Source organism: Pseudophryne corroboree, chromosome 1 (assembly GCF_028390025.1).
Source record: "Pseudophryne corroboree isolate aPseCor3 chromosome 1, aPseCor3.hap2, whole genome shotgun sequence".
Taxonomy (NCBI): domain Eukaryota; kingdom Metazoa; phylum Chordata; class Amphibia; order Anura; family Myobatrachidae; genus Pseudophryne; species Pseudophryne corroboree.
This window is the reverse complement of record NC_086444.1, coordinates 1114291272-1114318714: the sequence shown is the minus strand read 5'-3', so window position 1 is coordinate 1114318714 and position 27443 is coordinate 1114291272. Positions and strand designations below refer to the sequence as shown.

The 27443-nt window shown below is 46.6% G+C and overlaps 1 protein-coding gene across 2 annotated transcripts in view; it reads left to right on the top strand.

The window, feature by feature from the left end:
- The window catches only part of RELL1 (RELT like 1), an 81535-nt gene that overhangs the window by 15686 nt on the left and 38406 nt on the right, over nt 1-27443 (top strand). For both annotated transcript variants that reach the window (XR_010177690.1, XM_063922389.1), the window contains exon 2: nt 25519-25734. Coding sequence is in view for 1 of the 2 variants with exons in the window: in XM_063922389.1 (XP_063778459.1) it covers nt 25519-25734 (216 nt within the window). In the remaining variant the exon portion in view is untranslated. The remainder of the gene's footprint in view (nt 1-25518; nt 25735-27443) is intronic.

Genomic DNA, 27443 nt, shown 5'->3' with positions numbered 1-27443 from the left:
TTAGTTCTATGCAAGCTTTCTACATATTACTATTGATGAATATGTGATATAGTTTAATGCATGTAGAAGCCTGCACAGGATCTAAATCAAAGTTTTATTTATCATTTAATTAAATAGTGCCAATATATCCAATCATTTTATTACAAATTCTTTTTCACCCACGAAATTCATTGGGCACAATTCAGTTCGAAAACAGTTGAATAGTGCCAGGAATTAGCTATGGGGCTATTCAATACAGCGCAGTGGTAAGTCATGGAAAGCCCATACTCGCGGGCTAAACAAGGTATTTTGTCAGGAGAAACGCCATCCTCTGACTTAAGTGCCCTCCGCGATGCTGTTTCTGCCGCTCTAAGGGCAAAAATCAGTATCGTACCGGCACACTTGTCGGATTTCTGCTCGTACCCCTCCAGGGGTGCGAGAAGAAAGCTTGTCGTCGGGTGTCACAGGGCTCTGTATGCGGTGCTATTCAACTGTCTTCTAATTGAATTGTACCCTTTTTTTTTGTTGAGGTTCTAAAAGACATGTAATGGGATTGCCAATGCTGACCTATCCGTTTCCTCAAAATTTTATATGCCTTTTTAGATTTTTTTTTCTCTCTAACGTCCTAGTGGATGCTGGGGACTCCGTAAGGACCATGGGGAATAGACGGGCTCCGCAGGATCAAGGACACTTTAAGAAAGAATTTGGATACTGGTGTGCTCTGGCTCCTCCCTCTATGTCCCTCCTCCAGACCTCAGTTTGAATCTGTGCCCGGACGAGCTGGGTGCTACTTAGTGAGCTCTCCTGAGCTTGCTAAAAAGAAAGTATTTTGTTAGGTTTTTTTATTTTCAGAGAGATCTGCTGGCAACAGGCTCTCTGCTACGTGGGACTGAGGGGAGAGAAGCAGCCCTACTCACTGAAGATAGGTCCTGCTTCTTAGGCTACTGGACACCATTAGCTCCAGAGGGATCGTACACAGGATCGCACCCTTGGTCGTCCGATCCCGGAGCCGCGCCGCCGTCCCCCTCGCAGAGCCATAAAACAGAAGCCGGTGACAGAAGCAAGAAGACTTCGAAATCGGCGGCAGAAGACTCCAGTCTTCATATGAGGTAGCGCACAGCACTGCAGCTGTGCGCCATTGCTCCCACACTAAACCCACATACTCCGGTCACTGTAGGGCGCAGGGCGGGGCGCCCTGGGCCGCAATTAGAGACCTCTTTGGCAAAAGTTTGCATAATATACAGTTGGGCACTGTATATATGTATGAGCCCCCGCCAAAATTGTACATGAAAGCGGGACAGAAGCCCGCCGTCGAGGGGGCGGGGCTTCTTCCTCAGCACTCACCAGCGCCATGTTTTTTCTCCACAGCACCGCTGAGAGGAAGCTCCCCAGTCTCTCCCCTGCAGTTACACGGTAGAAGAGGGTAAAAAAAAGAGAGGGGGGGGCACATAATTAGGCGCAAAAATCAATATAAACAGCAGCTACTGGGTTAACATTAAGTTACTGTGTTATTCCTGGGTTAATAGCGCTGGGGTGTGTGCTGGCATACTCTCTCTCTCTGTCTCTCCAAAGGGCCTTATGGGGGAATTGTCTTCAGATGAGCATTCCCTGAGTGTGTGGTGTGTCGGTACGTGTGTGTCGACATGTCTGAGGTAAAAGGCTCCCCTAAGGAGGAGATGGAGCAAATGTGTGTGTGAGAGGGTGCCTCCGCCGACAACGCCGACACCTGTTTGGATATGTGTAATTAAGTGCTAAGGTGAATTTATTGCACAAAAGATTAGAGAACAGACAGGAAATCTACCCATGTCTGTCCCTATGTCGCAGAGACCTTTAGGGGTATATGCAATTAGCGGCGAATCGCGGCAATTTTTCGCCAGTTTTTTAATTCGACACAATTCGACCGTCGAATTCCGGCAAGTGGGTGCCGAAATTCAACATATTCAATAAAAAACGGATTCGACAGTCCCGCTGTCGAAAAACGGCCGATTTGACGGATTTTGATCCGATTTTTAAAAAACGGTAAAAAACCTGAAAAAAATTGCGTGGGGTCCCCCCTCCAAAGCATAACCAGCCTCGGGCTCTTCGAGCCGGTCCTGGTTCTAAAAATCTGGGGGGAAAACTGACAGGGGATCCCCCGTATTTTTAAAACCAGCACCGGGCTCTGCGCCTGGTGCAAAAAATACGGGGGACAAAAAGAGTAGGGGTCCCCCATATTTTTTACACCAGCATCGGGCTCCACTAGCTGGACAGATAATGCCACAGCCGGGGGTCACTTTTATACAGCGCCATGCAGCCGTGGCATTAAATATCCAACTAGTCACCCCTGGCCGGGGTACCCTGGGGGAGTGGGGAGCCCTTCAATCAAGGGGTCCCACCCCCCAGCCACCCAAGGGCAGGGGTGAAGCCCGAGGCTGTCCCCCCATCCAAGGGCTGCGGATGGGGGACTGATAGCCTTGAGAAAATTGAAAGAATATTGTTTTTTCCAGTAGTACTACAAGTCCCAGCAAGCCTCCCCTGCAAGCTTGTACTTGGAGAACCACAAGTACCAGCATGCGGGAGAAAAACGGGCCCGCTGGTACCTGTAGTTCTACTGAAAAAAAAATACCCAAATAAAAACAGGACACGCACACCGTGATAGTAAAACTTTATTACACACATGTCTACACACACATACTTACCTATGTTCACACGCCGACCTCTGTCCACTTGTCCAAGTAGAATCCACGTGTACCTGTGAATAAAATTATACTCGCCTCAATCCAGTGTCCAGATTATAATCCACGTACTTGGCAAAAAAAACAAAAAACGAACACCCGGACCAAACGGACTGAAAGGGGTCCCATGTTTACACATGGGACCCCTTTCCACGAATGCCGGGACCCCACGTGACTGCTGTCACAGAAGGTCCCTTAAGCCAATCAGGAAGCGCTACTTCGTGGCACTCACCTGATTGGCTGTATGCGCGTCTGCTGGCAGACAGCGCATCGCACAGCTCCCTCCATTAGTTTCAATGGTGGGAACTTTGCCATCAGCGGTGGGGTTACCCGCGGTCAGCCGCTGACCGCAGGTGACCTCACCGCTGACGCAAAGTTCCCACCATTGAATATAATGGAGAGGCTTTACGATGCGCTGTCTGACAGCTCAGACGCGCATAGCCAATCAGCAGAGTGCCAGGACGTTGCGCTCGCTGATTGGCTGAAGAGACCTTTCTGTGACAGCAGTCACGTGGGGTCTCTGCATTCGGGGAAAGGGGTCCCATGTGTAAACATGGGACCCCTTTCAGTCCGTTTGGTCCGGGTGTTCGTTTTTTTTTTTTTTTTTGCCAAGTACGTGGATTATAATCTGGACACTGGATTGAGGTGAGTATAATTTTATTCACAGGTACACGTGGATTCTACTTGGACAAGTGGACAGAGGTCGGCGTGTGAACATAGGTAAGTATGTGTTTGTCGACGTGTGTAATAAAGTTTTACTATCACTGTGTGCGTGTCCTGTTTTATTTGGGTATTTTTTTTTCAGTAGAACTACAGGTACCAGCGGGCCCGTTTTTCTCCCGCATGCTGGTACTTGTGGTTCTCCAAGTACCAGCTTGCGGGGAGGCTTGCTGGGACTTGTAGTAGTACTACTGGAAAAAACAATATTCTTTCAATTTTCTCAAGGCTATCAGCCCCCCATCCGCAGCCCTTGGATGGGGGGGACAGCCTCGGGCTTCACCCCTGGCCCTTGGGTGGCTGGGGGGGGGACCCCTTGATTGAAGGGGTCCCCACTCCCCCAGGGTACCCCGGCCAGGGGTGACTAGTTGGATATTTAATGCCACGGCCGCAGGGCGCTGTATAAAAGTGACCCCCGGCTGTGGCATTATCTGTCCAGCTAGTGGAGCCCGATGCTGGTGTAAAAAATACGGGGGACCCCTACTCTTTTTGTCCCCCGTATTTTTTGCACCAGGCGCAGAGCCCGGTGCTGGTTTTAAAAATACGGGGGATTCCCTGTCATTTCCCCCCCTGGATTTTTAGAACCAGGACCGGCTCGAAGAGCCCGAGGCTGGTTATGCTTTGGAGGGGGGACCCTACGCCATTTTTTTTCGGGTTTTTACCATTCCATTTAAAAAAAATATATATATTTTTAAAATTATATAAATAATACTTGTGCCTCCAAAATAGACAAACCAAGTACCTAATCCCTTCTAATATAAATAGATATGCTATTACCAATAAAAAAAACACCAAAAAAAACATGTTTTAATTTTTTTTTTATTAGATTCCGCCACCAAAGTGTCTAAAAGCACTGTTGTCGAATTTCCAAACTTCAATTGAATATACTTTTGGCGAATTGCCGCATTTGTACCATTGCAGAAATGTCGAATTTGACAAATGTCTAATTTCAAAAAGTCGAATTTTGAAAGTCCGTTTTTTTGACGGAAAGTACTGAATTGCATTGTCGAATGTTTTTTTTTTTTTGGCGAAAAAGTCCAGTTTTTCGACAATTTCGGGAATTCGACCGCAATTGCATATACCCCTTAGAGTCTCTCAATGCTCACTATCCAAAATAATAGACACTGATATCGACACGGAGTTTGACTCCAGTTTCGACTACGATAATGCAATTTTACAGCCAAAAGTATTCAATATATGATTATTGTAATAAAAGATGATTTGCATATCACTGATGACTCATCTGTCCCTGACACAAGGGTACACATGTTTAAGGGGAAGAAAGCTGAGGTAAATTTCCCTCCTCTCATGAAGGAAAAGAGCGGGAATCTCCAGACAAGAGACTGCAGTTTCCCACAAAGGATTCTCAGGCAGTATCCTTTCCCCACTAGGGCCAGGATATGATGGGAATCTTCCCCTAGGGTGTCAGGTTTGCCCAAAAGGTAGCCCTGACGTAACAGCTATTCTCAGGGATCCTGCAGATAGCGTGCACATTCTGGTACACTACTCAGACCGGCGATTGTGTCGGCATGGGTTTATAGCGCTGTGGCAGCGTGGACAGGTACCTTATCAGCAGAGATTGAGACCCTAGTATGTATATATAGATAGATATATCTATCTATCTATCTATCTAATTAAAGATGCTGTCTTAAGAGATATGTATATATAAAACATGCCCAAAGTGACATGAGTATACTGGGTCCTAGAGTCAAAGCTATGTCGATTTCTGCTTGACGTGTCCTGTAGAATATGCAGTGGACAGATGATGCCGACTTAAGGGGCATATGGAAGGCTGAGGATTGTGTGGAGAAGGGTTCTCGGACCTGGTCTCCACAGCTATAGCTGGTAATTCTGATATTTTGCATTATATTCCTGCACAGCCTAGGAAAGCACGACATTATCAAATGCAGCCTTTCGAATAAAGAAACAAGAAAGTCAGAGGTGCGTCCTTTCTTGCCAGAGGCGGGGGCAGAGGAAAAAAGCTGCACAACACAGCTAGTTCCCAGGAACAGAAGTCCTCCCCGGCCTCTACAAAAATCCACAGCATGTCGCTGGGGCTCCACAGGCGGAGCTAGGCCCGGTGGGGGCACGCCTTCGTAAGTTCAGCCACAAGTGGGTTCACTCCCTGTTAGATCCCTGGGCAATAGATATTGTGTCTCCGGGATACAAGCTAGACTTTGAGAAGATACCCTCTCACGACGGCCCTGCCGGCTACCCCCCACGAGAGGGAAACAGTGTTAACTGCAATTCACAAATTGTATCTTCAACAGGTGTTGGTCAAGGTTCCCCTCCTTCAACAAGGACGGGGTTATTATTCGACCATGTTGTAGTCCCGAAACCAGACGGTTTGGTCAGACCCATATTGAATTTAAAATCCCTGAACATATACCTGAAAAGGTTCAAGTTCAAGATGGAATCGCTAAGAGCGGTCATTGCAAGCCTGAAAGGGGGAGATTTTATGGTGACTCGGGACATAAAGGATGCATACCTTCATGTCCCCATTTATCCACCTCATCAGGCGTACCTCAGAATTGCGGTACGGGATTGTCATTACCAAATTTCAGACGTTGCCGTTTGGTCTCTCCACGGCCTTGAGAATATTCACCAAGGTAATGGCGGAAATGATGGTGCTCCTGCGGAAGCAAGGTGTCACTATTATCACGTACTTGGACGATCTCCTTATAAAAGCGAGATCAAGAGAGCAGTTGCTGAACAGCGTATCACTTTCTCTGGAAGTGTAACGGCAACACGGCTGGATTCTATATATTCCAAAGTCGCAGTTGGTTCCTACAGCTCATCTGCCTCTCCTAGGCATGATCATAGACACAGACCAGAAAAGGGTTTATCTCCCGATAGAGAGAGCTCAGGAGCTCGTGACACTGGTCAGGAATCTATTAAAACCAAAACAGGTGTCAGTGCATCACTGCACTCGAGTCCTGGGAAGGAGGGTGGCATCATACGAGGCCATTCCCTTCGGCAGGTTCCATGCGAGGACCTTCCAATGGGACTTACTGGACAAGTGGTCCGGATCACATCTTCAGATTAATCACCCTATCCCCCAGGGCCAGGGTGTCTCTCCTGTGGTGGCTGCAGAGTGCTCACCTTCTCGAAGGTCGCAGATTCGGCATTCAGGACTGGGTCCTGGTGACCACGGATGCAAGCCTCCGAGGGTGGGGGGCAGTCACACAGGGAAGAAATTTCCAAGGGCTGTGGTCAAGGCAGGAGACTTGCCTTCACATCAATATCCTGGAACTAAGGGCCATATACAACGCCCTAAGTCAAGCGGAGACCCTGCTTCGCGACCAACCGGTTCTGATTCAGTCAGACAATATCACCGCAGTGGCTCATGTAAACCGCCAAGGCGGCACAAGGAGCAGGGTGGCGATGGTAGAAGCCACCAGAATTCTTTGCTGCGCTGAGAATCACGTAAGCGCACTGTCAGCAGTGTTCATTCCGGGAGTGGACAACTGGGAAGCAGACTTCCTCAGCAGGCACGACCTCCACCCGGGAGAGTGGGGACTTCATCAAGAAGTCTTCATGTAGATTGCAAGTCGGTGGGAACTGCCACAGGTGGACATGATGGCATCCCGCCTCAACAAAAAGCTGCAGAGATATTGCGCCAGGTCAAGAGACCCTCAGGCGGTAGCTGTGGACGCACTGGTGACACCGTGGGTGTTCCCGTCGGTCTATGTATTTACTCCTCTTCCTCTAATACCCAAGGTGCTGAGAATCATAAGGAAAAGAGGAGTGAGAACAATACTCTTTGTTCCGGATTGGCCAAGAAGGACTTGGTATCCAGATCTGCAAGAAATGCTCACAAAGGACCCGTTGCCTCTGCCTCTAAGACAGGACTTGTGCAACAGGGGCCCTGTCTGTTCCTAAACTTACCGCGGCTGCGTTTGACGGCATGGCGGTTGAACGCCGGATCCTAGCAGAAAAAGGCATTCCGGATGAGGTCATTCCTACGCTGATAGAGGCTAGGAAGGATGTGACGGCTCAACATTATCACCGTATATGGCGAAAATATGTTGCTTGGTGTGAGGCCAGGAATGCCCCTACGGAGGAATTCCAGCTGGGCCGTTTTCCTTCACTTCCTACAGTCGGGAGTGACTTTGGGCCTGAAATTGGGTTCCATTAAGGTCCAGATTTCGGTCCTATCCATTTACTTTCAAGAAGAACTGGCTTCTCTTCCTGAAGTTCAGACGTTGTAAAGGGAGTGCTGCATATTCAGCCCCCTTTTGTGCCTGCAGTGGCACCTTGGGATCTAAACGTGGTGTTGAGTTTCCTGAAGTCACACTGGTTTGAGCCACTCAAAACCGTGGAGTTAAAATTTCTCACGTGGAAGGTGGTCATGCTATTAGCCTTGGCTTCAGCTAGGCGTGTGTCAGAATTAGCGGCTTTGTCACATAAAAGCCCCTATCTGGTTTTCCATATGGACAGGGCAGAATTGCGGACCCGTCCACAATTTCTTCCAAAAGTGGTGTCATCTTTTCATATGAACCAACCTATTGTGGTGCCTGTGGCTATTCGTGACTTAGAGGATTCCGAGTTGCTGGATGTGGTCAGGGCTTTGAAGGTTTATGTAGCCAGAACGGCTAGAGTCAGGAAAACTGAGTCGCTGTTTATCCTGTATGCATCCAACAAGCTGGGTGCTCCTGCTTCAAAGCAAACTATTGCTCGCTGGATCTGTAACACGATTCAGCAGGCTCATTCTGCGGCTGGTTTGCCGCTTCCAAAATCAGTAAAAGCCCACTCCACAGGGAAGGGGGGCTCTTCTTGGGCGGCTGCCCGAGGGGTCTCGGCATTACAGCTTTGCCGAGCAGCTACTTGGTCAGGTTCAAACACACTTGCAAAGTTTTACAAGTTGATACCCTGGCTGAGGAGGACCTTGTGTTGCTCATTCGGTGCTGCAGAGTCATCCGCACTCTCCCGCCCGTTTGGGAGCTTTGGTATAATCCCCATGGTCCTTACGGAGTTCCCAGCATCCACTAGGATGTTAGAGAAAATAAGATTTTACTTTCCTGTAAATCTATTTCTCGTAGTCCGTAGTGGATGCTGGGCGCCCGTCCCAAGTGCGGACTTCTTCTGCAATACTTGTATATAGTTATTGCTTAAATAAGGGTTATGTTGTGGTTGCATCAGGGTTGATCTGATGCTCCGTTGTTGTTCATACTGTTAACTGGGTAAGTTTATCACAAGTTATACGGTGTGATTGGTGTGACTGCTATGAGTCTTGCCCTGGATTCCAAAATCCTTTCCTTGTACTGTCAGCTCTTACGGGCACAGTTTCTCTAACTGAGGTCTGGAGGAGGGACATAGAGGGAGGAGCCAGAGCACACCAGTATCCAAATTCTTTCTTAAAGTGCCCTGTCTCCTGCAGAGCCCGTCTATTCCCCATGGTCCTTACGGAGTCCACAGCATCCACTACGGACTACGAGAAATAGATTTACCGGTAAGTAAAATCTTATTTTCTATTTCTTTTTCTTTGAGAGGTTGCTAAAAAGGGCATAAGGTTCTATATATGAGCAGTTTTTGCCTCAATGTTTAAAGTGTCACTAATAGCTACCAAGTAAATGCCTGAGACACAATGGGCTCGGATCACATAACCACTGCAATAGCGAAGCTTTGGGGCTGGGGTCTATGGCTATAGCTTGGAGTAAAGGAAAACTGGAGAGGTGGCTATTAACAAACTGAAGACCATTGTACCCCACACTTTTTTGAATATTGAGTTTGAGTCCAAATCTCTCCTCCACTGACTTCCTAACTGCTTTTATATCGCTTTACATGTCATACGTAATTGGTGCACCTTTAATATACTCACAGCTAGACCCCACCTGCATTTTTTTTTTTTTTTTTTTTTTTAATAGGATATTTTATGGACGTCCGTTAACCACCACTGAACCCACTGCTTAGTGCAGACAAGACACATGACCTGTGAGTGGTCAGTATGATATATTTTGTGGTAATTTTAAAATAAGTTTTTAATTTGCACAACCACAACATGCCTTATTACAGAACAACATATATGATGCTAATTGTTCTCGCTGCGTATCGGCAATGAAACACTCGCTATATGGCAATTCTCATTAATATATGTACATAACAAATATATCCACAAGCCACCACACTTACAAATGCTGTGGCAAAACCACATAAGCCTCATAGATCAAGTACAAACATTTTTATATATGACAAATATCTAGAAACCACAACAGTTAGTACCAACAGCCTCAGTCACCCTATTCCCATACACTTACCATTATTCGTATACAGCAGAAAAGTTTCCAGAGAATGTAACGGATACATAAGTGTATTGATGTTTTTGAACATTTCTCTTACGTCCTAGAGGATGCTGGGGTCCACATTAGTGCCATGGGGTACAGACGGGTCTACCAGGAGCCATTGGCACTTTAAGAATTTGAGAGGGTCGGCTGGCTCCTCCCTCTGTGCCCCTCCTACCAGACTCCGTTTAGAAAATGTGCCCGGAGGAGCCGGTCACAGCTAGGGGAGCTCTCCAGAGTTTCTCTAGTAAAGTTTATTTTAGAGTTTATTATTTTACAGGGAGGCTCCTGGCAACAGCAACAGGGTGTTTCTTCCAGAGGAAAAAGCGTTGGTGATACAAACGATGGTCCTGGATGTCCTGAAGCCAGCCCAGGTGTCAGTTCATCAGTGCATTCGCTTTCTGGGGAAGATGGTGGCCTCTTACGAGGCTCTGCAGTACTAGAGGTTTCACGCTCGGTCCTTCCAACTGGATCTCCTGGACAAGTGGTCGGGATTCCATCTACACATGCACCAGAGAATACGTCTGTCGCCAAAGGCCAGGATTTCACTCCTCTGGTGGCTGCAATTACCTCATCTTCTGGAGTGCTGCAGGTTCGGGATTCAGGACTGGATCCTTCTAACCACGGATGCAAGTCTCCGGGGCTGGGGCGCAGTCACTCAAGGGGAACCTTCCAAGGAAGGTGGTCAAGTCTGGAAGCCGGCCTGCCGATAAACATTCTGGAACTAAGAGCTGTCTACAACGGTTTACTCCAAGCGGCCCATCTTCTGAGAAATCTGGACATTCAAGTGCAGTCGGACAATGTGACCACAGTGGCTTACATAAACAGACAGGGCGGAACGAAGAGCAGAGCTGCAATGGCAGAGGTAACAAGAATCATCCTCTGGGCAGAAAAGCACGCGTTGGCGCTGTCAGCAATCTTCATTCCGGGAGTAGACAACTGGGAAGCGGAATTTCTCAGCAGACACTATCTCCATTCAGGGGAGTGGGGTCTCCATCCAGAGCTGTTGAAGGAGGTAACAGATCTTTAGGGTGTACCCCAGATCGACATGATGGCCTCTCGTCTCAACAAGAAGCTTTGGCGGTATTGATTCAGGTCGAGGGACCTGCTAGCAGTGGCGGTGGACACCCTAGTGACTCCGTGGGTGTTCCAGTCGTGTACGTGTTTCCTCCACTTCCACTCATCCCAAGCGTTCTAAAACTCATAAGGAGAACAAGGGTTCAAGTGATCCTCATTGCTCCGGACTGGCCAAGAAGGGCTTGGTACGCGGATCTACTGCAAGAAGAGCCGAGGCCTCTTCCTCTTCGGGAGGACCTACTGAAGCAGGGGCAGTTCACCTATCAAGACTTACCGCGGCTACCGTTTGACGGCATGGAGGTTGAACGCCTGATACTAGCTCGAAAGGGCATTCCGAAAAAGGTTATTCTTACCCTGATACAGGCTAGGAAAGTATTAACGTCTAAACATTACCAACGAATTTGGAAAAAATATGTATCTTGGCGTGAGTCCAAGAAATTTCCTGTGGTGGAGTTTTGACTGGAACAGTTTCTCCTCTTCCTACAAGCCGGTGTAGATATGGGCCTGAGGTTGGGATCTGTGAAAGTCCTGATTTCAGCCCTATCCATTTTCTTTCAGAAACAATTGGCTGCCCTCCCTGAGTTTCAGACCTTTTTGAAGGGAGTTCTGCACATCCAGCCTCCCTTTGTACCGCCTACGGCGCCTTGGGACCTTAACGTGGTGTTGCAGTTCCTCCAATCTGACTGGTTCGAGCCTCTACAGGAGGTTGAGGTCAAATTTCTTACGTGGAAGGCGGTCACGTTGTTGGCCTTAGATTCTGCTAGACGTGTGACGGAATTGGGGGCTTTGTCTTGTAAAAGCCCATACTTGATCTTCCACGAAGATAGGGCTGAACTCCGGACACTTCAGCAGTTTCTTCCGAAGGTTGTGTCGGCATTTCATATCAACCAACCTATTGTGGTGCCAGTGGCTACTGACTCCTCAATTTCATCAAAGTCCTTGGATGTTGTAAGGGCTCTGAAAATCTATGTGAGGACTGCTCGTCACAGAAAATCGGACTCTGTTTGTCCTGTATGATCCCAAGAAAATTGTGTGTCCTGCTTCTAAGCAGACGATCTATCAGGTTCACTATCCAGCATGCATATTCTACGGCAGGCTTGCCGTGTCCTACGTCTGTCAAGGCTCACTCTACTCGTAAGGTGGGGTCTTCCTGGGCGGCTGCCCGGGGTGTCTTGGCATTACAACTTTGCCGAGCTGCAACTTGGTCTGGGTCAAGCACGTTTGCATAGTTCTACAAGTTCGATACTTTGGCCTCTGATGATCTCAAGTTCAGTCAATCAGTTCTGCAGGAGCCTCCGCGCTCTCCCTCCTGTTCTGGGAGCTTTGGTACATCCCCATGGTAATAATGTGGACCTCCGCATCCTCTAGGACGTAAGAGAAAATAGGATTTTGGTTACCTACCGGTAAATCCTTTTCTCGTAGTCCGTAGAGGATGCTAGGCCTCCGCCCAGCGCTTTGTTTTTCTGCTTTCATTATTTATTTCAGTACAACTTCGTTTTAGTTGAGTACTGCATTGTTACTTGGTAAGTAATGTTTCAGCTGTTGCTGAGATTTCAAGCTAAGTTAGCTTGATGTGCCTTGTGTGTGAGCTGGTGTGAATCGCGCCACTATCTGTGTTAAATCCTTCTCTCGAAGATGTCCGTCTCCTCGGTCACAGTTTCTAGACTGAGTCTGGTAGGAGGGGCAAAGAGGGAGGAGCCAGCCCACACTCTCAAACTCTTAGTGGTACTAATGTGGACCCCAGCATCCTCTACGAACTACGAGAAAAGGATTTACCAGTAGGTAACCAAAATCCTATTTTTCCCAGCACCCACTTTGTTTTACATCATGTTTAGACCAACATAGTAATAACGGGTATAGTATGTCTGACCGGCGCTCAGGAGACCGCCCGTCAGCATACAGACGCCGGGATCCCGGCGGGCAGGGGCTCGGTGGCGACCTGCGGTCGCCGCGGGTTCTATTCCCACTTTATGGGTGTCATGGACACCCACGAGTGGAAATAGTCCCTGTTGGTCGGCATGCCGACCATCGGGATAGTGAGGGGGCGGGACGTCGGTGGAGGTCATGTGACTGTCGGTCTCCCAACCGCTGGTCACATGAATACCATCCGTAATAACTTGGACATGGAACATGCATTAAGCTGGTGTCAGGTTACCGCCCTCTTTTCTCCAACAGGGCAGAGCAATTAGTATGTAACTGCCCACTTCCTAGGCACAAATCAATCCAAGGACATGATTCAGAAAACTTTACTTTGTATCTGGTACAAGCCGTGTTGCAATGCAAGAGGAGCAAATACATTTACAATATATTATTTCTGTGCAGTTTAAATACTGGCTGCTTTTGCATGTGCTCCACAAATGTTACAGTTTTTTTTTTTTTTACACTGGAATTTTGATTTCAGTTTGTACACCCCCCTCCCAAATCTAACTCTCTTTGCACATGTTACATCTGCCCCACCTGCAGTGCAACATGGTTTCGCAGTGGCGCTGTAACTTGCTTTTATTTGCTTCACTTCCAAATCTGAGTCCTGAAGTCCTGAAGGATCTGCAGTGAATGCCGCAAAAACGATATTCAGCACTTTGCGCTTGCGCCACACGTGCATTACGGGTCTGCGACAGCGGAAACGGCGCAATATGAGATGTAGTTTGGGGAAGGGGGCGGTAACGGCCTCCATTTCTTAAAACGGAGGCATGTTGTCGGCATTGTGGGGAGAGAAGAGGCCAGGAACTCAGTCGGAGACCTGTGTAGCAGATGCCGGCCAATGGTGTTGGAGATGATCCGATACTGCGTGCTAGGACGCAGTCCGGATCAGTAATGCATGCAGGACATGTGACACCTCCTGCTGCATTACCATATCAGAGCTATCACTGCTGCTTCTATGTAAGTAGCAGCGATAGTATCTCCAATATCTCAGTGACGACCAATATGCGGGACACATTCCCTGAACGAGATGTAACTCTTGGGACATTTTTATCCCATTGCATTGGTTGCAGTATATACAGTGCCTTGCTAAAGTATTCACCCCTCTGGCTTTTTACCTATTTTGTTACATTACAAACTGTCATTTATTTTTTAATCTGGATTTTATGTGATGGATATGCACAAAATAGTCTAAATTGGTGAAGTGAAATGAGAAAAATTTATAGAATTTTTTTTTATAAATAAAAATTTGAAAATTGTCATGTGAATATGTATTCACCCCCTTTCTATGAAGCCCCTCAAGTTCCGGTGCAATCAATTACCTTCAGAAGTCACATAAGTAGTGAAATGAAGTCCACCTGTGTGCAATCTAAGTGTCACATGATTACACTTTTTCTGAAAGGCCCCAGAGGCTGCAACACCACTGTGCAAGAGGCATCACACCATGAAGACCAAGGAGCTCTCCAAACAAGTCAGGGACAAAGTTGTTAAGAAGTACAAGTCAGGGTTGGGTCATAAAAAAAAAAAAAATAATAATAAAAAAAATGTATCCAAGTCTTTGATGAGCCCCTGGAGCACCATCAAATCCATCAACTTCAGATGGAAAGAACATGGTACCACAACAAACCTGCCAATAGAGGGGCCGGTCAACAAAACTCAGACCGGGCAAGGAGGGCACTAATCAGAGGCAGCACAGAGACCAAAGGTAACCCTGAAGGAACTGCAGAGTTCCACAGCAGAGGCTGGTGTATCTGCACATGTGACCACAATAAGCCGTACACTCCATAGAGCTGGGCTTTATGGAAGAGTGGCCAGAAAAAAGCCATTACTTAGTGTTAAAAATAAAAAGCCACGTTTTGAGATTACCAAAAGGCATGTGGACGACTCCCCAAATGTATGGAGGATGGTCCTCTGGTCAGATGAGACTAAAATTTAACTTTTCGGCCACCAAGGAAAACGCTATGTCTGTCGCAAACCCAGCGTATCCCATCACCCCAAGAACACCATCCCCACAGTGAAACATGGTGGTGGCAGCATCATGCTATGGGGATGTTTTTCAGCAGCAGGGACTGGGAAACAGTTTTGAGTCGAGGGAAAGATGGATGGTGCTAAATACAGAAATATTCTTGAGCAAAACCTGTTTCAGTCTGCCTGTAATTTGAGACTGGGACGGAGGTTCACCTTCCAGCAGGACAATGACCTGAAGCATACTGCTAAAGCAACACTCGAGTGGTTTAAGGGGAAACATTTAAATGTGTTAGAATGGCCTAGTCAAAGCCCAGATCTCAATCCAATTGGGAATCTTTGGTCAGACTTGAAGATTGCTGTTCACAAGCGGAAACCATCCAACATGAAGGAGCTGGAGTAGTTTTGCCTTGAGGAATGGGCAAAAATCCCAGTGGCAAGATGTGGCAAGCGATTTGCAGCTGTAAGTGCCACAAAAGGTGGCTCTACAAAGTACTGACTTTAGGGGAATGAATAGTTATGCACGCTGACGTTTTCTGATATTTTGTCCTATTTGTTGCTTGCTTCACACTGAAAAAAAAAGAAACCTCTTCCAAGTTGTAAGCATGTTCTGTGAATGAAATGATGCAAACCTTCAAACAATCCATTTTAATTCCAGGTTGTGAGGCAACAAAATATATAAAATGCCAAGGGGGATGAATACTTTAGAAAGGCACTGTAGTTATCCAGTTGGTAGAATCCATAATATATAACAAACTTAGTTATCAGAATTGTGCAAGTAAAATGCAATACTGTACATTAAAATAAAAATATTTCTGTCCAAGTACGTGTTACTTCCCAAAGCATTTGTAGTGCACGGTCTCCTAATCTCAAACCGTCTCCTGTATGAGTCCTCGCTCCTTTTTGCCTATACATGTAGAGAAGTGCTACCTTCCAGCATGTAGCTGACATGTGCTCCCCGGAGTCTGGCAACTAGAGATCACCTTGTCATAACTTGTTTTTCTTATGACGTTTGCCCTAAAGATAATCATTTAAGATGCCTTCTGTGCGTTCTTTATACAGTACTGTGCAAAAGTTTTAGGCAGGTGTGGCAAAAATGCTGCAAAGTAAGAAACATATAGTCAGTGTCATTAAGAACTATCTTCAGCATAAAGAAGAACAAGGAGTCCTGGAAGTGATGATATGATCCCACAGAGCCCTGATCTCATCATCATTGATGAATTAATGCTGTCATGCTGTTTTGTGGGTAAAGGGTGGTCATACCAAATATTGATTTGATTATGATTTTGTTAATTGAGCAAAATAATCTATTAATGCTTCTGTTTTTGGAAGCATTCTTACTTTTCAGCATTTTTTCCACACCTTTGCACAGTAATGTAAAGCTTGCTTTTTTTTTTGCGCAAATAGTTTGGTGTCATAGGGCGGTATGCTATTAGCACCGATCATTTCGGAGCTAATGAAATCGCCTCACTCAGTATTCAATTAGGGCTGTTTTTGTCCGTTTTGAAGGCATTTTTGCCAATACCTTTTCTCTAACGTCCTAGTGGATACTGGGGAATAGTGTATTACCATGGGGTATAGATCGGGTCCACTGGAACCTGGCACTTTAAGAAATTAATGGTGTGTGCTGGCTCCTCCCGTCTATGCCCCTCCTAGCAGACTCTGTTTAGAAAATGTGCCCAAGGAGCTGGGTGCATTCTGTTTCTCTCCAGAGTGTTTTCTTCAGAAATTTATTTTAGTTTCTTTTCAGGCACACTGGTTGTCAACCAGTCTGCCTGCGTCGTGGGACTTAAGGGGGGGACCGAACAACTTCCTATGAGTTAATGTTTCGTAATCCCAGCTGACAGGACACTGAGCTCCTGAGGTGCTGTTTCTCACATCCCCAGGTTGTGAGCCCACACCAACAGCATGCCGCCACCCCTTAACAGATGCTAAAGTCTACGCGGTGAGTGTTACACAGGGTTCCCGGTTAGCGGGTCCCCGGTGCATATTGACAGCATGATGGACAGTGTTCACCTGGCTTCGGGCTGCAGTGCACACGGAGTACCCAGAATGGCAGCAGTGAACGGGGAGGGGGGGATGGGTGTACTCTCGTTTTCTTACTATGGCGAAAGCCAGTATAAAAGTAATGCAGGGACCGCGTGCTATTATGTAGGTGGGGTTTCCCAGAGAGCGGGACCAGAAGCCATTTGCTACAGCTAATGCACAGGCTGCACGTGGAGACTGCTCCTCCAGGACCCACTGAATCACTATTGTAACTGGTACCAGGGGGTTATAGTGAAGGGTGGAGCTCATAATCAGCTGTTCAACCGTTGTGTGGAAAATTGCACTCATAGGACACCAAGCGGGGTGCTGCTCAGTCTGTGGTGTAGTGTGCTGGTTCCCATATCCCTCTGTGTCACTCCATTCAGTGGAGTCTGGGTTAGTGTGCATATCTCGCTAATACTGCACTGTGTTTTCATACTAATCTGTGTGTTTCTACTCAAGCATGTCTGCAAATAAGTCTGTGTGTACTTTATGCAAGGCTAGGTTTACACCTTCCTCACAGGGGTCCCTTATGTGTACCCAATGCTCAGTTCCTTCACAAGGAAGTGATGTGCAGGCACCAGAGTGGATGGAAGCATTTAAAACTATAATTTCCAATATTAATTCAGAGTTGGCTACGGCTAAGCAAGATAGGCAAACCCTGCAAGAAAGGCAAACCCTGAAACAAATACTATGGACACGTTTATGATAACTACTGCCAACCACAGACAGTCTTTTCAGCCCCCCCTGATGGTCTCTCACAAACGCACTCTCCCTCAGTTATTACAATCTGACTCTGATTCTGAACTACCAGAGCTTGATGAAGGAGAGGCTGAGGTGGACGAGGATGATTCCCTGTCCCCAGGTGTTGAGGCCCTCATTTATGCCATTAGAGAGGTGCTCAATATCCCCAGTATGGAGGAAGAGCAGGCAGAGGAATTGTATTTTAATGTGAAACCAAAGTCCTCTGCAGCCTTCCCCGTTTCTAAAGAATTCGATTCCTAATCCTGACAAGAAATTTATTACCCCTAAATGGGTGTTAAATTCATTCCCTTTCCCTACAGAGGATAGGAAAGTCTGGGAAACCCCGCCGACAGTGGACACCTCTGTGTCCAGGCTGTCACTTAAGATAGTTTTACCTGTACCGGCGGCTGGTTCCCATAAAGACCCAGCTGATCGCAAAATTGAAACCACTCTTAAATCAATTTATACTGCAGCAGGTGTAGCCCAACGCCCTACCATAGTATGCGGCTAGAGCCATGGTGAAATGGTGTGATATTCTGAAAGGGTTACTTACAGTACCTGAAGATGTGATGGTTACATTACCACAACACATCCAAGATGCTGCGAACTTTGAGGCTGTTAATATCTGCTCGTAGAGCCCTGTGGCTACGTTGATGGTCAGCCGATGCTGATTCTAAAAAAGGGGTTGAAAAACTTCTTTTTACAGGTGATGCCTTGTTTGGAGAAGAACTGAACAAGTGGATATCTCAGGTGACTGCAGTTAAATCTACATATTTACCGTCTGCTCCGCCACCTGCCAGGCGTCCCTATCCTGGACTCTCCCTGCAGTCCTTTCGGTGACCAGATTCAGAGGCAAGGCCAGAGGTGTATCCAGTGCTGCTAGACCTGCGGACCAGGCCTCAGGATCCCCTTCCACGAAGCTCTCCGCGTGACGGCCCCAGCAGCAAGGCGACTTTCGGGTAGGTGCTCGCCTTCAACACTTCGCCCACATATGGACAGAGTCCTGCCGGGATTCTTGGGTGAGGGACCTCATATCCCAGGGATACCGTCTGGAATTCCAGGAACTCCCTCCTCTCAGATTCTTCAGGTCAGACTTACCAGCTTCACAGGAAGCAAGGGCTTCCTTAAAGCAGGCAGTGCAAAAGCTGCTTTCTACAGGAGTTGCTGTTCCAGTGCCTCCTCAGCTGCACACAAAGGGTTTTTACTTAAGTCTCTTTGTGGTTCCGAAGCCGGATGGCTCGGTACGACCTATCTTGAACCTTAAATCCCTGATCCCGTATCTTCAGGTGTTCATATTCAAGATGGAATCTCTAAGAGCAGTGATAGCAAATCTGTAGGAGGGGGAGTTTCTGGTGTCCCTGGATATAAAGGATGCATACTTATATATCCCAATTTGACCCCCTCACCAGGCGTTTCTCAGGTTCGTGATTCTGGACCAACATTTCCAGTTTCAGGCCTTACCCTTCGGTCTAGCCACAGCCCCAAGGGTATTCACAAAGGTCATGGCGGAATGATGCTACAACTACGCATGAAGAGTGTCCAAATAATTCCGTACCTGGATGATCTCCTGATAAAGGCGGTGCCAAGGCTCAGGGTTGGATTCTCAATTTCCAGAAATCTCACTTGGAACCGTCTCAGAGAATTTAGTTACTGGGGATGATCCTGGATACGGTGTCTCAGAAGGTCTACCTTCTTATGGACAAGGCCTTGACTATTCAGTCTATGGTCCGGTCGGTACTGAAACCTCTCTTGGTCTTGATTCATTTGTGCATCCGCCTGCTGGGCAAGAGGGTGGCCTCTTACGAGGCGATAAAGTACGGCAGGTTCCATGCGCGACCGTTTTAACTGGATTTGTTAGACAAATGGTCGGGATCTCACCTGCACATTCATCAGCATATAACCCTGTCACCGAAAGTACGGATATACTTGCTATGGTGGCTACAAGTCCCCCATCTGGTGGAGGGTCGGAGTTTCAACACCCAGTCATGGACGCTGTTGACTACAGATGCCAGCCTCCGGGGGTTGGGGGGCTGTGACTCAAGGTGCGCAGTTCCAGGGGACGTGGTCCTTTCAGGAATCTGCTCTTCAAATCAACATCCTGGAACTCAGGGCAATTTACAATGCTCTAATACAGGCCTCATCCCTATTTCGGAATCAGGCCATCCAGGTGCAGTCGGACAATGCCACGGCAGTGGCGTACATCAGCCGGCAGGGAGGAACAAGAAGCAGGGACGCAATGCGAGAGGTGTCAAGAATACTACTTTGGGTGGAAGCCAACGCAAGGGCCATCTCGGCTATTCACATTCCAGGAGTGGCCAACTGGGAAGCGGAATTCCTAAGCAGGAATGACCTCCATCCGGGGGAATGGGGCCTGCACTCTCGGGTGTTTCAACAACTTGTTCACCGCTGGGGTTGTCCACAGATAGACCTGATGGCTTCTCATCTCAACAAGATGCTCCGTGCTACTGCTCCAGAACGAGGGACCTGCAAGTGGTTGCGGTATACGCTCTGACGACGCCATGGCCTTACCAGTTAGTTCACCTGTTTCCTCCAATCCTGCTAATCCCAAGAGTTCTCAGAAGACTCAAAAAGGAAAGGGTTCAGGCAATTCTCATTGCCCCGGATTGGCCTCGTCGGGCCTGGTATGCTGTCCTCCTGACCCTGTTGTTGGAGGAACCCTGGCCTCTGCCGCTTCTCAAGGACCTTCTTCTTCATCAAAGACCGTTCGTCTATCCAGACTTGCAGCAGCTACGTTTGACGGCCTGGAGGCTGAGAGGGAAATTTTAACCAGGAAGGGTCTTCCCTCCAAGATGGTTTCCACGATGGTTCAGGCCCGTTAAGTGGTTATCTCCAAACATTACCACCGTATTTGGAAGCAATATGTTTCTTGGTGTGAGGGTCGAAAATGTTCTCCTGTGGAATTTCATCTGGGCTGGTTTCTACTGTTCCTGCAAGCAGGGGTGGATAAGGGCCTGCGTTTAGGCTCCCTCATGGTTCAGATTTCGGCACTCTCTATCTTCTTCCAGAAACAACTGGTGGTGCTTCCTGAAGTACAGACCTTTCTTAAAGGGTGTTGCACATTCAGCCACTCTTTGAGGTCCCACGGAGCAGTGGGAAAAACAATGTGTTGTTGACTTTTCTCCAGTCGGATTGGTTCGAACCCTTACATAAAGTGGACTTCAAATACTTGACGTGGAAGACTGTTATGTTACTGGCCTTGGCTTTGGCTAGGCGAGTGTCAGAGTTGGGGTCCTTGTCTTGCAAGAGCCCATATTTGGTATTTCATGAGAATAGGGTGGAGCTCAGAACTCGCCCACAGTTTTTACAGAAAGTAGTGTCTGCCTTTCATATAAAACAACCAATTGTGGTTCCGGTGTTATCGGACACTTCGGTTGCTCCAAAGTCCCTGGATGTTGTGAGGGCTTTGAGGATTAACATCAAAAGGACTGCTCATCACAGGGGGTCTGACTCGCTTTTCGTCCTCTATGATGCTACAAAAATTGGTCGTCCTGCCTCCAAGCAGTCCATTGCTCGTTGGCTCAAATTAACTATCCAACAAGCCTATACTTCGGCTGCTCTGCTGCTGCCAAGTTTGATTCAGGCCCATTCCACAGGGTCGGTGGGTTCTTCTTGGGCGGCTGCTTGGGGTGTCTTGGCCTTACAGTTTGCTATGCAGCAACTTGGTCTGGTGTGAACACCTTTTGTTAAGTTCGACACCTTGGTCAAAAATGACCATCAGTTTGGTCAGGCGGTTTTGCAGGGGTCACGGCACTCTCCCACCCATTCTGGGGGCTTTGGGACATCCCCATAGTAATATAGTATTCCCCAATATCCACTAGAACGTTAGAGAAAATAGGAATTTAATACCTACCGGTAATTGCTTTTCTCGTAGTCCGTAGTGGTTACTGGGCGCCCTCCTCAGTGCTTTGTTGCCTGCTTACCTGGTTGTAAGTGGTGTTGGATGGGTTTGCTGTTGCTTCCCTGTTCCATGTTTGGTTAGCGTTGCTATCCTTCTATTGTTGGCGTTTGGTTTCCTCTGTTCCGGTTAGCTCTGCTACCTTATTGTTGTGTGTTGGTTCGTTACCCCACCGCTTTGTGTTATATCCTTCTCTCAAAGTATGTCTGTCTGTCTCGGGCACAGTTTCCTAGACTGAGTCTGCTAAGAGGGGCATAGAGGGAAGGAGCCAGCACACGCTATTAATTTCTTAAAGTGCCAGGCTCCAGTGGACCCAATCTATACCCCATGGTAATATACTATTCCCCAGTATCCACTATGGACTACAAGAACAAGAATTACCAGTAGGTATTAAAGTCCTATTTTTATAATATACATATTAGGCGAAAAAGTGGCTCTGCTATTGCATAGGGCGAATCCCCATTCACCCTAAAAATAGCCAAAAGCTCTGTTTTTTCACCTAGACGAAAAAAATGGAGCTAGTTGCGTATCCCCTTTAAGTTTATCAACGTTAATCTGTCCACCGTTCACAGCATTTCAGAGAGAAATCTATAGAACACGTGCATTATATTGGGTAATATACTCCCTGCTGGAAAAATAATTATTACAAGTGAGTTTTGGTGAGCTGTACTTTTTAGTGGTGGGTTTTTTTGTGGTCACTAAACATCAAACTCATCTGCGAGATCTAATATGTTGCTGTTACTGTACAGGATTTTCCCATTATAACATTCAGCCATTGTTAATTGTATATGATGGATTTGCAGACCTGGCTGCATATATCCACAATACAAGAGAATTTCGGGCAGATATACTGTACTAAGCCTTGGAGAGAGCTAAAGTACCAACCAGTCGGCTCCTAACTGCCATGCCACAGGCTGCGCTTAAAACAGTGACAGGAACTGATTGGTTTGTAGTTTATTTCTCAACATTTTTTGTCTCCACGGCTTAGTACATCTCCTCCTGTATGACCTATAGCCTACTATTGTACATCGGCACACTGGCTATACGGTACACAGCTGCTGATAAAATGAGCCTCCATACAGTACTTGGCGGGTAGGGGGTTTCCTGTCATGGGCAAAATGAAGACAGCAGGGACTTTGGTTTGGCAGTGAAAAGTAGAAAATGATAAAATACTGTATTGTAATATATTTAATATGCAGCACTTATCTTTGTAGAGTATATGGTTTATGTATGAATGTTTATGGTAGTTAGTATAAGGAATGAGAAGGGCCTTAGTACTGCATTTGAAAAGACTGATTATACAGGGGGTTCATGCATTTGCACGTCACTTAAAGGCGGTGGTGCTCAGGTAAATGGAAAAGTTTCATGTGCTTAGAAATGTCAGGTGCAGGTAGGTAAACGATGAGCATTGCAATGTCAGGTGGGGCCTCACTGAGCCTTGACAAGACAATAAGTATTGTAAGAAGACTTTAACATCACTTTATCTGATGTTCTACCTATTCCAGGTCTGCAACTGTACAGGGTGAGGCCAAAAAAAACTCCCAGATTTTAAAGGTAATAAAGTAAAATGCTAAATGCTATTCAAAATGTTAGTACATAATGTAAAAGTGCATGGAATACAGTTTATTTTCAAATGGGTTTGAATATGATAATGTCCAGATGGTGGCCTTCATTGGTGATACACATTTGTAGTCTATTTCTGAAGTGTTGCGTCACTCAGCGTTATCGCAGCAGTTTGGCTATGTTCACAAGCAGACTTTTCGTTACTGGGCGGAAAGCAATCATCAGCTTCATGAAAGGCCTCTACACAGCCAATGGTGCCATCTGATAGCTGAGGTCTACATACATCCACCAAGAACTATTCACGAACTGAAGGCTTCTATACGCCAAATGATATCGTATTCAAAGCCAATTGAAAATATCCCGTATTTCATGCACTTCTAGATTATGTACTACACATTTTAAAAGCATTTTTTTTGTCCTTTAAAATGCGGTGTTCTGTATTTTATGGTTTTTGTTTTACCTATTTTTTATGTCTACACCACGCGCCTGATTCAGACGTGGACAGATATTACACAGCTGATGCGTCTTTGGCCCTAATGCAGCGTTGTACGTTATGCCAATGTTCTCGTTATTAAGCAATTATCGGCAGACTGAACGTGCTGCAATTGCACTGTACATATGCACTGGTACCTTCGCAATTGCGTTCACTATGAGGATTCAGTCGCAGTGTGACAGGAAGTGTCATTTGGGGGTGGTAACATGGTGGTGGTAGCGGGGAATGGTTGTGAAAATGCAGGCGTGTCATGACCTGCGGACAAAAACATGGCGCCTGCATAACTACTGCCGTATCTAGTCTGCGTAGCCATAGACCTACTTGAGCAGTTAATTAACATTCTTGCGTATAGGCTGCGTGTGTGCACGCAGATTGCGAATGAGTTGCGTTCACTCTAGTGGGCGTCTCTCATTTTCGTTCTGGGCGGCAGCTTCACTTTCTAACATTAGCAGTTGCTAGCGTAGAAACCGCGAATGCAATAATGTACAACTCTGAATTACGCCCATTGTATGATAATATACTAATGCCAGGTAATTAGACACCTCCAGCAGGCTTCTGTGATCCGCTGCAGCAACCAAAGGGCAGAGCATTGGATCTTCTGCGTGTGCATCAGACATCTGAGTAACTGCCCCAAGGGACCAAGGGTGGTCGGGAAATTCATGCTGCTGAAGCAGGTGAAGCAGCCATTGGCTCAGCATGCCCCCAAAATGGGGTCTAGCATGCCCCCGTTTTCCATAACCCTGCCTGTCGCTGCCCCAAACGCCAGCAGCATGTCAACTGGGACTGCAGTAAACTAGAACGCAGTCCCGGATCTGCACATAGGGTTGCCACCTCATCCCTTTAATCCTGGAGACCTCTGATTTACACAGGTTTTGTGGCTGATTTAAATTCAAGCCTGCATTCCACCTGGTTTTAATCAGCCACAGAACTTGTATTATTCATAGGTCTCCAGGGTTAAAGGGATGAGGTGGCAACCCTATCTGCACAGTGCATCTTCAGATCCAAAAACATTGGAGACATAGGCAAAGGCAGAGTGGGTTTCCAGTTGCCCGTAAACTCCCCTTCCCCACAGCCTGGCCACTGTATGCAGTATAAAGCTGCACACACTGGGCGGTTTTGCCCAGCGTGTATGCACAGCGATGATCGTGAACATCGCTGGCAGGAAAATAGCTCAGTGCATACACACTGTGCTATTTTCCCTGTGGCAGCGATGTTCACGGGGGGGTGGGGGCAGGGGGGGTGGTGAAGCACTTTCCACAGTAGGAGACTGTGGAAAGTGCTTCACTCGGCTGTACAAACAGCCTGACAGACGGCGGCGGCGGCGCGATGATGCGGAAGCGTGCATCGGCGCTCACCGCTAGACCATACACGCTTGACTGGTTTGAGCTCAAAATTGCCCAGTGTGTATGGGCTTTAAAGGGCGGAATGCTCAGTGGCACCAGATTTTCCTAAGTCTGCTGTGTGTGTGTGTACGTCTATGGATCTGAGGGCACAGTCATCATGTCAGGGAGAGAATCCGGTAAATGGCTACATATGTCTGAAGTACTATATTACATAAACTGCACTTTGTTTGGGGCAGGACTACAGCTTGTTATATGCTAATTATGCACCCTTTATGGGCTGTTGCTCTCAAATCTAGCAGAAATCCTGTGTTTGCCCCTGGGAGATTTACCTACATGTCTGAATTAGCCCCTGTGTACAACACTGCATACACTTTGTGGCACCGAATAAAGATAATAATTGTATTTGCAGTATGTATTGTGAAATTAAAACAGGCCTGTAATTTGAGTATTGTTAACTATTAATTTTATGTGTTTTGTGTGCTTTTTTTTATTTATTTTTTGTTTTATTTTGTAATCCCCCCCCCCCCCCCCCCCCCCCCCCCCCCCCATTTCCGTTTCCTCTAATGTGGGCCATGCATTGGCGACCATCGATGATCAGCGATCCGTCTGGGAGTCATGGAAATTCTGCATATTAAAAATCCCTGGTTTGCCGATCCAAATCACTTTTGGATCTGGAGCGCATGTTTGCAGATGTATGGGGCCCATGTTTCTTAAATTCTTATTGAAATAAAACCTCCCTCCATGATCTTGTTGTGTTTTTTTTTGTTGTTTTTTCTTATAGACATTCTAACATCTGAGGTGCCTTTGGCAAGTTCTGGTAGCAAGGTGGCTACCGGTGAGGGAGGGCACCCAGAATACATTGCCTTCTACTTGGTTCCAATCTTCTTCATCATGGGCCTAGCGGGAGTACTGATCTGCCACATTCTGAAGAAAAAAGGCTATCGCTGCACTACAGCTGAGCCTGAGACGGAGGAGAAAATCACCGGGGAGAAGATCGGTAAGCAGGTCAGACTGCTATCTGTAGCCCAGTTATCTCTCTCTGGTGCCGGGCTACACACAAGGGTGGAAATGGACTCACAAATATGTTTGATAAGTGGAGATGTAGTCAAACGGTCACCAGTAACAATGTTGAATCACAATGTCCTCACCACAGTGTCAGCGGTTATGTTGCCATTGTTAAAATGTCAACATACAACATTGTCAAAATGCCGACATTAGGGAGAGTTAGGCGTTAGCGGGAGGCCATGTGTTAGGGGTAACGGTGAAATAATCACCTACAACCCGAAGCATTTGAGGACCCAGAAGATGCGTTCTGTCTGTGTTATGAATGTGGACAGTATTACCTGCACTAACATTTAATAGAACAAGGTACAAGAAATTTCCAATGTGTTTCATAGGCTTTGTTTTCATTCCACGGTTTGTTAAAGCCCTTATTGTGAGTCCTGATCTGGCTGAAATCATTGAAAGTGTCTCTGTGCCTCGCAGGTTATCTGGCCCTGCTCACGCTACTGTTGAATGTTGTTATTATGTAATGTTATGGTTTGAAATTGAGCCTCCGCTTCCTGTCTGATGTTCCTGCCTAGTAGACACCCTTCATGAGAGAGAAACCTCTCCGTGGAAGATTGAGTGTTGGTAATATTCCGTCCACATTACTGCATGGTCACACGGTTGCAGATTGTTTCTTTTATGTATGTGCACTTAATGTTCATGGGATTGTTACCAAATGCAGAACGTCTGCAGTGTCCTTCATTATTCGCCTCCCAGTCATCTGTGTGGGCTCTAAATGCTGACTTTAATGTCTGATCTTTTATATTGAAATGTGAAAACGCCCTCGTTATTATAAACTGGAGCAATAAAGTGAAAACTACTGCAAACCTCTCAGACATTGTATGTTGCGTGTGATAAAACACCACGTCACATGCCGAGGCTCAGCTGACCATGGGAAGTGCGGTTACAGTATGTGGCAGTTAAGTGCTGTTATTCCACTGTAATGGTATTCTGTGTGAAATACAGGAATCTGCATGTTTAACTGGAAGCTGTTTTCTCATGATCAGGCCACCAGCAATGATCAGATCACATGATTCAATTCTGGCTGTAAAAACAGGCGTCATAGAAAATATTTTATGTTTACTATGTCAACTGAAGGCAGTATCTAAGCTGCCTATTACGACGGTTTTAAGTGACAGAATGCTGAACGCTTCCCCCTGCAGGCAGAGTTCCGAATCTGTCTGCCTACTCTCTGAGATTTTTGTTGTTTAGCGTCGCTATTTACATTCCTGAACAGTTCAGTAATTGCTTAAACCCGAATTGATGTTTGCAAAAAAATTTTAGTTTTTTTTCTTCCTGTGTTAATTTAGAAAACACAAATATATTCTGGTGCACTGCTCATTGGGGGAATAGAATATTTTACATTGGTAGTAATTTTGAATGGAAGTTGTTGCTGAGTTTACAATGTAAAAGGGAATAAGAAAGGTGATAGAAAATGCACAAGTGGGTGCATTAATGGTTTCTTCATGCATAAACCTTTAGTTGGGTATATTGTCAAGGCCTCTACATTACCCAGTTGTGGTACAAAGCTTACTAGTAGCATAAATAGAAAGATGCAGCATCAGAGAGAGGACTGAGAATGCCATTACTAAAGTGTATTCCTGTTTGTTGCTCACACAGTAAACTGGTTTTATGTGGGCATGACAAATGCCTTATGTG